The 15,110-nt window shown below is 40.0% G+C and overlaps 1 protein-coding gene across 1 annotated transcript in view; it reads right to left on the bottom strand.

Moving 5' to 3' along the window:
• Window positions 1–167: 167 nt before the first annotated feature.
• LOC308283124 (E3 ubiquitin-protein ligase TRIM39-like) overlaps window positions 168–15,110 on the bottom strand; it is a gene marked incomplete at both ends in the record, with an annotated part of 15,521 nt that continues 578 nt past the window's right edge. Inside the window, 3 exons of the mRNA XM_080723505.1 lie at window positions 168–230; window positions 6,752–7,648; window positions 14,309–15,110. The exon at window positions 14,309–15,110 is cut by the window's right edge and continues 578 nt beyond it. Of these exons, the coding sequence (XP_080579631.1) occupies window positions 168–230; window positions 6,752–7,648; window positions 14,309–15,110 (1,762 nt within the window). The remainder of the gene's footprint in view (window positions 231–6,751; window positions 7,649–14,308) is intronic.

Here is a 15,110-nt window from a genome sequence, read left to right as displayed (position 1 = left end):
CTGGTGGAGGCAGCAAGGAGGGACTGGGACTACCACAGCATCTGACCTGGTGGAGGCTGCAAGGAGGGACTGGGACTACCACAGCATCTGACCTGGTGGAGGCAGCAAGGAGGGACTGGGACTACCACAGCATCTGACCTGGTGGAGGCCGCGAGGAGGGACTGGGACTACCACAGCATCTGACCTGGTGGAGGCCGCGAGGAGGGACTGGGACTACCACAGCATCTGACCTGGTGGAGGCCGCAAGGAGGGGTGTCGCACCAGATCCTGGGCCCTGGGTACAAGGGTTCACTGCGGGCCCCCCATGAATGTTCTTCATAGACTGGGAACGCATTATTTTGTGCTTCAGCTACTGAAAACTAGCAGATATACAAGCTCACTTGTACAGATCAATCTCAGAAAATTAGAATATTGTGTAAAAGTTCATTTTCTTCTGTAATATAATTATTATTTTTAAACTTTCCTATATTCTAGATTCATTATGCATGCAGTGAATTATTCATATTTAGTTTAAATTTAGTTTTTTATGGCATACAGCTCATGAAAACCAAAAAAATCCACATCTCATAATGCACAATGAATCTAGAATATATGAAAGTTTAAAAATATATATTATATTACAGAAGAAAATGAACTTTTACACAATATTCAATTTTTTCTGAGATTGATCTGTATATCGAGCTTGTAGACCTGCTATCTTTGAAAAATCTTGACACTTTGTGCAAGTCTTTGAATATTTCAAATCCTTTGATTGATTGATTGATTGATTGATTGATTGAAGAATGTATTAGCAGTTTGCAATAGAAAGAAGTACAGTTTCATGACAGCACAAATCACTGGTACAAGGTCAGCCTTACGGCTTATTTCCACAGGAACCACACTTTAAGTATCTCATATAACATTGAAAGACAGACGGATAGAACATAGTACTTTATCTAGGATAACATCAATTTCAAAAGCAGTGATTTTTCATACCAATTTTGGAGGAGGCTAGGGATTTGCGTTAAACATGATTAGTGGAGCTGCCTCTGGTGTTGTGATCGTGAACATCCTTGATCTTTAGGAAGTAGTTTGTCAGGTACATGGGTATCTTGGAGGTGTAGTGTATCTTGTACACCAGGCCCATTGCAAGATGCTGTACTCTGTCAGCTACTTTGAGCCACCCCACGCTTTTGTGGTGATGATCGGTAAGGTGGGTCTGAGGAGGAAGACAAAGCACGACACTAATTTGTTTGTTCTGGGCTGTTTGGAGCTTTAACTTTAAAGGAGTAGTTCACCTCCAGAATGGAAAATGTTCTATTGATTACTCACGCCATTGAGACATGAGTTCAATAATATTATTTTGTATTTGTTGCATTCCTAAGTCAATAATTTGATTACAATAAATGTACCCTAATTGATTCCGGATGGGGAACCGAATGCATTTGGGTCTCCATCCGGAATCAATGGGGGTAAATTTACTATAAACCCGTAAAGTTTTTTTTTTTTGAAAAACAATGTTTCAGTGGTGCTCAAACTTTTTCATGTGAAGGACCCCCAAAATGATATTTATTTGGCCACGGACCGGACCCCCATCTCAAAATATTTAGTTCCGGGGACCGAAGCAAAATTTTAGTTACAAATGTTCGCTTAAAAAATACATATATTCAAAGATTTGCACACATTTTCACCACTTTTCAAAAATAGCAGATGTACAAGCTGAGCTTGTATATATGCTATTTGTCAATAGCTAAAGTATAAACTACCCCCCCCCCTCCCCCCCCCCCCCCCCCTGCCGTGTGACGCCCCTGGAGGCCGCAAGGAGGGACTCGAACCACCTCCGCTCTGACTGTTGACAGTGCCTGTCAATCAGGGGCTTTAAATAATCATTAAATGGTCGGGTCTCTCGGAACCTCGTAAATAAACGGATTTGGGGACAAATGTCACGGGTTACGGACTGTAAAAAAAAGAAAAAAAGTCGGAACGGGGCGGAATCGGACGAGACCGTTACGGGGCCACTCAGGTTTGGTTTTGTAATTTGATTATTATTTTCGGAACAGGTCGGAATCAGGGGGAAAAAAAGATTTGGACCCGCAAAGATCTCTACTCTGAGCCCCTAGTTGCTCCCGATGAGCAGGTTGGTGCCTTGCATGGTTTCCTCTGCCATTGGTGTATGAATGTATGTGTGAATGGGTGAATGTAATGCCCAATTTCTGTAATAAAGCGCCTTGGTTAAAGGCGCTATATAAATACACCATTTACCATTCATGATCGATTCATAGATTAATCGCGAAACGAACATGGACGATTATGAATCGAATCACAATTTTTTTTTTTTTTTTAATATATGTTCCAATACATGTTTTGTATGTTGAAAAGAAAGCTGCTTAATGTACAGTATTTTTGTTTGATTTTGGATGGTTAGCAGAAGTATTGAGTTATAATTTATGTTATATTTTTTTACTACAACTCCCTTCCATTTGTTTATATTATCAATGAAATATAATGGAAGTACATTAATCTGTTTTCATTAGAAAGCACTTTGTTTTTTTGTCACACAGTGAGATGGAATGGAATCGAGATGCATCGGTAATCGATTTATAATCGAATCGTAGCCCTCTGAATCGGAATCAAATTGGGAATCAAAAATCGGTACCTAGCGATTTACAACCCTAGTGGCCAGTGATTCTCAAGCCGTTTCCTTTTTTAATTTTTATTTCAAGCATATGCATTCTTAGGCCGGGTTTGCAGTTTCTTTATTGCTATTTACAGTAACACTTCTAGCCCCCATAAGTCAGATCCAAACATGAAAGGTTGCGTTGTATCTTGGGAATGGGCTTATTCTGTGTAAAATGACATATTTAGCCACTTGTACGCATGCCCCCAACCACTGAAATAAGAATCTCTAAAACAACAGAAAGAAGTAAATGAAATCATTTGAACACTCGATGAAGGCCCGTCACGGCCCTAACTGGGCCCTAACTGGGTCGGCCCGAGGCCCTACCCGGCCCGACTAGTTAGCATACATTTTAGGCCCCACCCTACCCTAAATGTCGGGTCGGGTTCTCATTACTCTATCACAGAGTAGTCTCTCGATTACAGACTTCCGCATTACTGCAAAAGAGCGACCAAACTTTTCCTTGACGATGGCTAGCCAGATTGATCACAGAGTAACAAAATTATAAAAAAATATATTTTCTTTTTTCATTGAGCCCGAGGCCCTACCCAGCCCGACTAATTAGTATACATTTTAGGCCTTACCCTAAATGTCGGGTCGTGTTCGGGCAGAATTTGAGAACTCTAATATGAACCCGTAAAAAAACAAAGTTGTCCTTTAAGCCACAGCTAGAGCAAGCTTGCCTTGTGTAGAGTAGCTTCGTAGGGACTCTACTTCAGTTGGAGTAAATTCGGGACACAATGACAGTCCTTAAATTGTATGTATTTTATTTCTATTTTATTTTGTTTCTGTTATTTATGCAGTTGATGAATCACACTCTGTGTAGCTAATCTATTGTGGGAATATGGAGCTTTTAGAATGGCTGGTTTTAGATTGTGTGTGCAACTGGCTCACACGCAATCTACAGTCTCTCTAGGATATCAAGGGAATTAATTACCTGTGTACAATTTTTATACTTGAATGAAAAAAATCAAGAATTACATTATGCTTGCTTGTTTTTATTGCGTGCAGCGTAGTGTGTCTACCCTGTTAGCGACATATTATCTATGTTATGTTATGTTTTATTTATTTGACATGGACATCACAATCACATTGGACGAACCAGATGCATTGATATAAGTGATTTTAGCACGAGTGCTAATTCTCATCACCTGTCCACAGGAGGCTTTTCTATTTTACAATAATCAAATCTAACACCCAGTCAAATACAGCAAACATTAATACTAGTCTAAAACCCAATCAAGTACAAAAACAATAATACTAGTCTAAAACCCAGTCAAGTACAAACAATTATAATATGCGATTACTAATAAGAACTAACAATCCACAAACTGACCCATGAGTCTGTAGGACATACAAAATCATAAGTAGCCATAATCAATTCACACAGCAGGTAAGGAACAGAAACTATTCATGTGAGCACAGTTGATTTGATTTCAACCATAACTTTAGTCCTCTGTAAAAGACATTACCATCTGTTTCTAGTTTTAAAACTGTAGGCAAAGATCTTTCAATGGGATTTCCATATTTCCCTGGAACGTTCAGAGGATTGAATGTTTGACCAGCAGGTGGCACCATGGAGCTTGTTCACACATGTATCAAATGCATAGAGCAGGGGTCTTCAACAGGGGGTCCGGGACCCCTATAGGGGGTCCTCAGAGTTACTACTGGGGGTCCTTAAAATCTTTGTGTGATAGCAACTTTTTTTCCTCCTTTTTATATTAACCACCTGAACCCTAATGTCCATATTCTGAGAAATTTAGTCAAAAATAGCTGATCTACAAGCTGCGTTGTGAGCTTGTAGATCGGCTATTATCGGCAGAGAGGTTTGGTGTAGAGGGGAAAAAAGAGCACACTAAGTACAGAGTGAAAGGTCAAGTTTATTAAGTATTGACGGTTCAAGTGGTTACATATCTGATAACACAAATTGACATGAATCCAAAATACACTGGTGATTGTGCTGTCAAACGATGAAACTATATGGAATCTGGGGGTCCCTGCTTCATCGCTCTCTCGGCTAAGGGGTCCTTGGCCTGAAAACGTCGAAGACCCCTGGCATAGAGAGGTGTAGTGCCTCAGTAAACTAGGAGCACATGGCAAATCAACCTAGCATCAGTCTAGCTCTAAACAATGTATTATTAAAAAAGAAAGCGGTGCTATTTAGTTGAGATCAACTTAAGAGAGACTGATGCTAGTTTAGGCTATTGGTTTACCTGTGATCCTAGCATCAGTTTAAACGTAATATAAAAAATAAAGAAAAGAAAATTAAGTTAGCAGTGCTATTTAGTTGAGTTCAACTTAAGAGAGACTTTGCCACACAAAATGAATGAATTTTATATTTAACGATGAATAGAGATGATGAAGACATGAATGCAGTAGTATTTAATTATGTTATTTATTATGCACTTATATTTGATATGATATTTTTGAACACTTTGGCGCAGGCAACATTGCAAGAGAACTAAAGTCATGAATTAACATTTTTCTAGAAAGGTTTCATAAAGCAGTAAGACTCCCTAATCGGGAGATAAGCGACCGTCAGGTCACATGTATACACAAATAGGCCAAAATGTGTTTTGCAAGATTGCATGTGTATCGTAATACAGCTTGGAAATATATTGTGATATTGTATTTTTCCATATCGCCCACCCCTACTTTCTGGTTTAATTTAGTGTCCTGTGAAGCTTGGCCGGGACGTACGTACAAACAGACGTGGGACAAACAGACAATGTAGGAGCAGTTTGCTCCGTTCATAAACATTTGAAATTGAACTATAGGATGCTATAGGTAAATAATGAACCTATCGTCTGAATAACATGCTATCTAAATGTCATTTTAACCTATTTGCATAAGTCAAGGCTTAATTGGTCTAAGGCAGTGATTTTCAACCACTGTGCCTGGGGACCTTTGGTGTGCCCCTGAGAAGGGTCAAGTGTGCCCCTTGAAACTGCTTGAAAGCAAGTATTGTATTTATCATTTTAAAAATGATTTAAACTAGTGAAAACAGCCGATCTACAAGCACACAACGCCTCACGGTGCGAGGCGTTGTGTGCTTGTAGATCTGCTGTTTTCACTACTATTGTGCGACAGCCTTGTATGATGAAGCAGGGCTTTACTTTGCGAAGAAACATACACATTTAAAACTTGGAGATACAAGGTTTCTTCCTGACAGTGACGATATTTACACCCCCGTATTATGTTGGTGTGCCCATGGATTCTTGGGACATGAAAAGTGTGCCCATGCAGAAAAAAGGTTGAGAAACACTGGTCTAAGGTGGAGTCTGAAGAGGTGAGTGGTCAGATTACAGTGGTTCACCATCCCTTACAGTCTATGTCACTGGTTCCCCAACACAGTGAAATCTCGCTATTTCTACGTGTCATTATTTCGACTAAGGGTTTGGTTTAGGTTTAGGCATAGTGGTTAGCATTCACCAGGTTGGCATTCACCAGTGTTGGCAGGTTAGCATTTCACCAGGTTAACATTCACCCGCGTCAAACAAATGGAACGTCGAACACATGTTATGTCGAAATATCGACACTCTCCCCCCCAAACACTGGGTCTGGAGTCAGGAAGCATTGTAGGTCATGGACATATTGTTATGGGTACCAAAAAAGCAACGTGACATAATTAGAACCACAATCCTTCCAAGTAAACTGTTTTAATATTTTATTATGGTGTTATAATTTTATTAACAGTGATTCTAGTGACTGCAGGGTTCATAGTCTACCTCAGCCATTCTGGTTTCATAAAACTAATGTAATATTTAACATGCTGACCTCTGTTAGCCATCATATTATAACATGTCATTCTTTATAATGTCATAAAGAGATTGTTCCAGCGTGATGATTCTATATTAGGATATAGTGTAAAAATAGTACAGTACAGTTAAGTGCAAGAGTAAAAGTATTATAATAGTCTGATACATTTTATAGTAAAGCATCTCGATGTTTAATACTGAGATAATTACATTTCTATAATTCCCCTAATATTAATTACCCTTTATTGTTGGCACTAGTACTATTACTAATATGATTAATACATCATCATCATCATCATCATCATCATCATCAATAACTACGTGGTTCCAGAGTTACACTGATCTTCCACGGTAACATCTTCAGAGTATGACCAGTGCCAATGAATGGAAAGAGTGTGTCAGTGAAAGTGTGTGTGATGGTGTGTATGTGTGTGTTAGTATCAGGATCAGAGAAGGACAGCTTTCCTTTGTTCCAGTCCAGCTGGACTCTGATCTTCTTGGGGTTCTGCTGCACTGAGAGATCAGTGAATGGCCCTGGTGAGGAGGAGTGTGCTGTGCATTTACCTTCATCGAACCCTATGCCCCAGTATTGACCCCCTCCCTTTCCCTTCCTCTGATAAGACTCTGCTGACACACCCAGTCCCCAGCGTGTACTGTCTCCAACCTCAACATCCCAGCTGTGAGTCCCAGAGTTAAAGCCCTCAGAACCCAGGACACGGAGCCAGTGGTCAAACCTCTCTGGGTTGTCAGGAAGCTGCTGTTTCTCACCACATCTCACACTGGTCAGATCATCAGACAGGATGAGTTGTGGATGGGCAGTGTTGGGGTCCAGAATGACAGGGGTGTAGGAGACAATGTCCTTCATCTTGTCCCAGACTCTGAAGGTCAGGTTCTTCAGGTGTTTGGTCTCGTCTATCAGTGCTCCTGAGACCGGCTGTGGGTCCTGCAGTGTGAACTGGACTCTTTCCACTGTGGTCTTGTAGTTCTGCAGGAATGAGATGTGTTCAGCTCTCAGATCCTCCTCTATGGCTCTGATTGTGTCTGAAAGGGTTGATATGTCTCTGTTCAGACCCTCAATCTTCTCCTTCACCATCTGAGTCTTCTGCTGCTCTTCCTCCTTCAGTGCAGTGATCCTGGCCTCCTCTTCCTTGTGTAGAAACTGATGCATCTTCTTAAACTGTTCCTTCATCTGCATCTCTGTGTGCCGGGCCCGGACCTTAATGTGTTCTGCTGTTTGGTCACAGTTTGTTTTAACTTTATTAAAGACCTCCAGTTTCTCCAGTAAAGGCTTCAGGGATTTCTGGACTTCCTCCTTGTGTTCCAGTGCAGCTTCATCGGTGGGTCTGAAACTGTGGTTGATGTGTTTTTTAGAATCTCGACACACAAGACCGTGTGTGTGTGTGTGTGTGTGTGTGTGTGTGTGTGTGTGTGTGTGTGTGTGTGTGTGTGTGTGTGTGTGTCCGCAAAAATAGTGAAACTAGCCTCTAAACTGTAGAGGGAAAAAAGCTAGACCAGGCAAGTACAGAGCCAACAGTGAAGTGACAGGCATTGCATTGAGAGAGACAGGCGATAAGATTCACGTTGCACCCTTGAATTACTCTGTTAACTTTTAGAATCTTACATCATATCAAGCAACAATAAATATGCAACTCTTTCCACCTGAGATACAGTAGGCTATGTTAAGGAGAAATATCAGTTTCCATCAGAACTGACTGAAAATAACGTTACAACTACTTGAAACCCAGCATCCCTATTCTGGGGGGAAAGTTCACCAAAAAATAGCAGATCTACAAGCTCACAACGCGTCTAATTTATGGAATTCATTTGATATTTCATAAGCGGGTGAAGCGGGTGCAAACCTCTAATTCAGAGTTCAAACGGGTAAGGACGGGTAAGGACTAGTACCAGTAAGACGCCTAAGGGTCTAAAGGGCGAGGTTGCACAGGTCAGAATTCTCACAGGACGGACAAAATGTGGACAAAATATTTTCCCAAATATGGATATAACTGACATCATAGATGTCTTATGTTATAGACCACATGAGACTCACACAATATGTCCATATATGGGCCTTCCAAGCTATGCCTGGGCTTAATATTGTTGACATCAGGGATCTCCATAATACAGTATGGGGATACAAGGGTGGAATGTGATGTCACAACAATGTGATGTGACAGGTCAGCTATAGACAGAGGGCGGTACACTCTGACGTTACTGTGATTTTTGAAGCGGTGAAAGCCGCTTCCAATGAGTGGCTTTGTGTGTCCCACGCCCATATATGGTCATTTCAGTCCAGAATGAACAGGTTTTTTCAAAAACAAAATGTGTGTTTCATGTCCATATATGGTCATCCCAGTCCAGAATGAACAGGTTTTATCAAAAACAAAATGTCTGTCACCTCATGTCCATATATGGTCATTTCAGTCCAGAATGAACAGGTTTTATCTGTCCCGTACGTCCAGAATATCAGTCCAGAATGAATAGGCTTTTTCAAAAAGCAAAATGTGTGTCCCATGTCCATATATGGCCATTTCAGTTCAGAATGAACAGGTTTTATCTGTCCCGTACGTCCAGAATATGTGTGTAGTGTCCCTCCCGGTCTGATGATTGGATACTTTGAGGATTGGTCAAGCTTCACATGACAATTCGGCCCTCCAGATAAAATCATTCATTCATATATTCATATATAAAGAATGTAGAATTCAGAATATATAAAGAATGTATAGATCACAGAGTTCATAACTCTAGAACACATAGAATAAAAGTTCACCGCTTCACTTCGAACCGAGGTTTGATTTTTATTATAACATCTCATAATTCTGATGTCATGAAAACTGCAATTTGCAGGAGATTCTGACATTATAGGCTGTCTATCTATTGACCAGCGTTGCAAGCTGGTAAATACAAAACAGAATTCAAGAAGGGAACTTTCTATGAAACTCATGGATTACAAGCAGTGGTGTAAAGTAACTAGATTTACTTAAGTACTGTACAATTTTGTATAACATTTGAGTACTTTTTCCACCACTGATTACAAGTGTGCAAATGGAGATTATGATGTGCTTGGACCTGAATTAAGTCTGGTGGCCGTGGATTCCTTGTGACTTGTGTCAGTGCAACCACTTTCCCACAATTGCACCTTTTCTAGTAGGGGTGGGTGATATGTTGTTGAATATCTTTGAGGCGATACGATGTCTCCACAGTCCACAATATGCCTTTTCAGAGATATTGTATGTATGGTGATACAATGAAGGGAGCCTGGTTGAATTGTTAATACAGACATTCATTGCAGAATTAAATTTTAACCTGCATTTTGGTCGAGATCAGTCCTTTGTAGGGCAGAGTAGTTCTCCAACTTTAAAATGTCAAGGTCACACCTTAACTCTGACAGTATACATATTTAGACCTCCCAAAAGGAACCCAGAGAGTCCCTCCCTGGACCCCACTTTGAGGACCACTGGTCTAAATGGTCTGTTACTCCTTTTTTTTTGTTTTTGGTTACCTTGTAGGCAGTGGTGTGATATGGATTTTAGAAGTGTGGGTCCTCTAAATTCATGACGTCATGCGCGCACGCTGTTTTTATTGTTAAGTGTGTGTTTAGTCTGTGCATGTGAGGCACGCGTGCGTGCAGCAAAATAAGTGTGAGCTCGCCGAGCCCACGCGAGCCCATGGCATCTCACCCCTGCTTGTAGGTGGATGTACTGTTAAAGGACAACTTTGTTTTTTTACAACAAGGGTTCAAATTTTAGATTGTAATTAGAGCAAAGAAAATATGAGTCTTAAAATGTTTTCATTTACTGCTTTCTATCGTTTTAGCGATTTTAATGTCATTGATTTCATTGGTTGGGGGAATGCGTGAAAGTGGCTAAATATGTCTTTTTCCATAAGCCCATTCCCAAGATGCGCCGCAATCTTTCATGGGCAGATGATACAAAATCATAAGTAGCCATAATCAATTCACAAAGCAGGTAAGGAACAGAAACTATTCATGTGAGCACAGTTGATTTGATTTCAACCATAACTTGAGTCCTCTGTAAAAGACATTACCATCTGTCTCTAGTTTTAAGACTGTAGGCAAAGATCTTTCAATGGGATTTCCATATTTCCCAGCAACTTCAGAGGATTGAATGTTTGACCAGCAGGTGGCACCATGGAGCTTGTTCACACATGTAGCAAATGCATAGAGCAGGGGTCTTCAACAGGGGGTCCGGGACCCCTATAGGGGGTCCTCAGAGTTACTACAGGGGGTCCTTAAAATCTTTGTGTGATAGAAACTTTTTTTCCTCCTTTTTTATATTAACCACTTGAACCCTAACGTCCATAGAGTGAAAGGTCAAGTTTAGTATTGACGGTTCAAGTGGTTACCTATCAAATTGACATGAATCCAAAATACACTGATGATTGTGCTGTCAAACGATGAAACTATTATGGAATCTGGGGGTCCCTGCTTCATCGCTCTCTCGGCTAAGGGGCCACCTTGGCCTGAAAACGTCGAAGACCCCTGGCATAGAGACAGTGTAGTGCCTCAGTAAACTAGGAGCACATGGCAAACCAACCTAGCATCAGTCTAGCTCTAAACAATGTATTATTAAAAAAGAAAAATCACACCCAGGGTGAAGTGAGCGGTGCTATTTAGTTGAGATCAACTTAAGAGAGACTGATGCTAGTTTAGGCTATTTACCTGTGATCCTAGCATCAGTTTAAACGTAATATAAAAAATAAAGAAAAGAAAATTAAGTTAGCAGTGCTATTTATGTTATGTTATGTTTTATTTATTTGAATATGGACATCACAATCACATTGGACGAACCAGATGCATTGATATAAGTGATTTTAGCACAAGTACTAATTCTCATCACCTGTCCACAGGAGGCTTTTCTATTTTACATTAGTCAAATCTGACACCCAATCAAGTACAGTAAACGTTAATACTAATCTAAAACCCAATTAAGTACAAAAACAATAATACTAATCTAAAACCCAGTCAAGTACAAAAAAATATAATATGTGGTAACCAATAAGAACAATCTGACCCTTCAGCTTGTGGGACATACAACATCATAAATAGCCATAATCAAACAAGTCACACAGCAAGTAGAAATTCAGAAACTATTCATGTGAACACAGTTGATTTGATTTCAATCATAACTTGAGTCCTCTGTAAAAGACATTACCGTCCATCTCTAGTTTTAAAACAGCAGGCAAGGAGTTCCAAAGGTCTACCCCCTTAACTGAGAAGGCAGACTGTCCAAATGAGTTACTGCAGGTGGGAACAATACAGTCACCATTTGTTGAAGCTCGTGTTGCTCTACCAGAGCTTGGACGTCTCTGTATCAGTCCAGAGAACAGAGGCGAGACATGATTATGTAGACATTTAAAAACCAGTTTGGTTGTACAGAAACTCACAAAATTTTCAAACGTAAAAAGGTTGTGTTTTCTTATAATGCCACAGTGGTGATATCTCATTGGTTTCTGATCCATGATTTTTATAGCTTGTTTGTATATTGATGTTAATGGTAGTAATGCAGTTTCGGAAGCTTGTGACCATGATGTAATGCAGTATGACAGATGTGAGAAAATCATAGCGTGCATATACAGCTGTGCAGTTTGACATGTTAAATCCCTTCTTATGTGACGGAAACAGTTTAAATTTGGTTTGACCTTCTTGCATATATGCTTTATCTGTTTTTCAAATTTTAAATGTTTGTCCAGTATAATGCCTAAATATTTGACTTCACTCATTTCAGAGATTGTTTCATTTTTGATTATTACCTCAAAAGTATCTGTAACAGGCCTGTTACGTATTGAGATACACATTGACACTGTTTTCTTTACGTTTAAGGTTAATTCTGATGACTCAAGCCAATTAGAGATGTTTTCTAGTTCCTTTGTCAATTGTGCAGCTGCTATGCTGGCTGTTTTGGCAGACACGTATATGACAGTATCGTCTGCATACATCTGACAGCTAACACCTGGGCAGGTTTTGGGAAGATCATTTATGTACATTGTAAACAACAGTGGTCCAAGTACCGATCCCTGAGGCACTCCCATACTATTGGGAAGCAGTGACGATTTCTCCCCATTTACCCTCACACACTGTTGTCTGCCCCCTTAGTCAAGTTCAACTTAAGAGAGACTTTGCCACACTAAATGAATGAATTTTATATTTAACGATGAATAGAGATGATGAAGACATGAATGCAGTGGTATTTAATTATGTTATTTATTATGCACTTATATTTGATATGATATTTTTGAACACTTTGGCGCAGGCAACATTGCAAGAGAACTAAACTCATGAATTAACATTTTTCTAGAAAGGTTTCATAAACCAGTAAGACTCCCTAATCGGGAGATAAGCGACCGTCAGGTCACATGTATACACAAATAGGCCAAAATGTGTTTTGCAAGATTGCATGTGTATCGTAATACAGCTTGGAAATATATTGTGATATTGTATTTTTCCATATCGCCCACCCCTACTTTTAGTTTAATTTAGCGTCCTGTGAAGCTTGGCCAATGTGGGATGGGATGGGGCGGGACGTACGTACGACAATGGCAGATGAAGGAGCAGTTTGCACCGTTCATAAACATTTGAAATTGAACTATAGGATGCTATTAAATAATGAACCTATCGCCTGAATAACATGCTATCTAAATGTCATTTTAACCTATTTGCATAAGTCAAGGCTTGGTCTAAGGTGGAGTCTGAAGAGGTGAGAGGTCAGATTACAGTGGTTCAACATCCCTTACAGCAGGGCTACTCAACTTAAGATGACTCAGCAAAATACCAAAAGTTAAAGTGCCACAAGCTAAAAATGACGGTCCTATTTTGGACGTTGAGACAATTATGTTGTAACACACTAGTCTAAAAAAGTAAACACAGCCATATTTCTATGTATGAGGCCAAACCTCATTGAACAAAAAGATTGTCGTGGAATGAATAATGATTGTGAAATGATGAAGTTTCCAAAAAAATACTAAAATAGTTTCTTAGTGTAGATAAAATGACATCAGAAAGGATTTGTCTACACTGAAATAGAAGAAATATATTTTTCTTGGTATGACCATGACAGGCCGCATAGACATGCCGCAGGGGCCGCATGTGGTTCCTTATTCGAACGGTCATTAGTTCGAATAAGGGTTTAGGTTAGGTTTAGGCATAGTGGTTAACAGTGGTTAACATTCACTTTGCTTTTTTTTTTTTTTTTTTTTAAAGCAATATTTAAGTCATTTCATAAATTAGGAAACATATTTAAGAAGTAGTGAAAATAGCTGATTTGCAAGCTCACTGTGAGCTTGTAGATCAGCTATTTTCACTAGTTTGGGTCCTGGGCAAATAACTCATTTCTCTTTTGGGTCTGAACCACACACACACACACACACACACACACACACACACACACACACACACACACACACACACACACACACACACACACACACACACACACACACACACACACACACACAAACAAGAGCAATGGGACATAATTAGAACCACGATACCTCCAAATAAACTGTTTTAATATTTTATTATGGTATTTGTTATAATTTTATTAACAGTGATTCAAGTGACTGCAGGGTTCATAGTCTACCTCAGCCATTTGTGGTTTCATAAAACTAATGTAATATTTAACATACTGACCTGCTAGCCATCATATTATAACATGTCATTCTTTATAATGTCATAAAGACATTGTTCCAAGGTGATGATTCTAATCTATATTAGGAAATAGTGTAAAAAGTACAATACAGTTAAGGCAATTAGATAATTACATTTCTATGAATCCCCATAATATTAATTACCATTATTGTTGGCACTAGTACTATTACTAATCTGATTAATAAATCATCGTCATCATCATGTTTAACAACATGGTTCCAGAGTTACACTGATCTTCCATGGTAACATCTTCAGAGGGACAGTTTGATTAGTGTCAATGTATGGAAAGAGTGTTTCAGTGAAAGTGTGTTGTGGGAAGGTGTGTATGTGTGTGTTAGTATCAGGATCAGAGAAGGACAGCTTTCCTTTGTTCCAGTCCAGCTGGACTCTGATCTTCTTGGGGTTCTGCTTCACGGAGAGAACAGTGGATGACCCTGGTGAGGAGGATGCTTCGTATTTACCTTCATATAACCTTATGCCCCAGTGTTGACCAACTCTCTTTCCCTTCCTCTGAAAAGACTCTCCTGACAGACCCAGCCACCAGAATGTGCTGTCTCCAACCTCAACATCCCAGCTGTGAGTCCCAGAGTTAAAGCCCTCAGAACCCAGGACACTGTGCCAGTGGTCAAACCTCTCTGGGTTGTCAGGAAGCTGCTGTTCATCTCCAAGTCTCACACTGGTCAGATCATCAGACAGGATAAGTGTTGGATGGGCAGTGTTGGGGTCCAGAGTGACAGGAGTGTAGGAGACAATGTCCTTCATCTTGTCCCAGACTCTGAAGGTCAGGTTCTTCAGGTGTTTGGTCTCGTCTATCAGTGCTCCTGAGAGCGGCTGTGGGTCCTGCAGTGTGAACTGGACTCTTTCCACTGTGGTCTTGTAGTTCTGCAGGAATGAGATGTGTTCAGCTCTCAGATCCTCCTTTATGGCTTGTTTTGTGTCTGAAAGGGTTGATATGTCTCTGTTCAGACCCTCAATCTTCTCCTTCACCATCTGAGTCTTCTGCTGCTCTTCCTCCCTCAGTGCAGTGATC

Source organism: Nannobrachium achirus (genome assembly GCF_963921795.1).
Source record: "Nannobrachium achirus genome assembly, chromosome: 4".
NCBI lineage: Eukaryota > Metazoa > Chordata > Actinopteri > Myctophiformes > Myctophidae > Nannobrachium > Nannobrachium achirus.
Note: the sequence above shows the minus strand (reverse complement) of the source record. Positions and strands in the feature narration are given on the sequence as shown.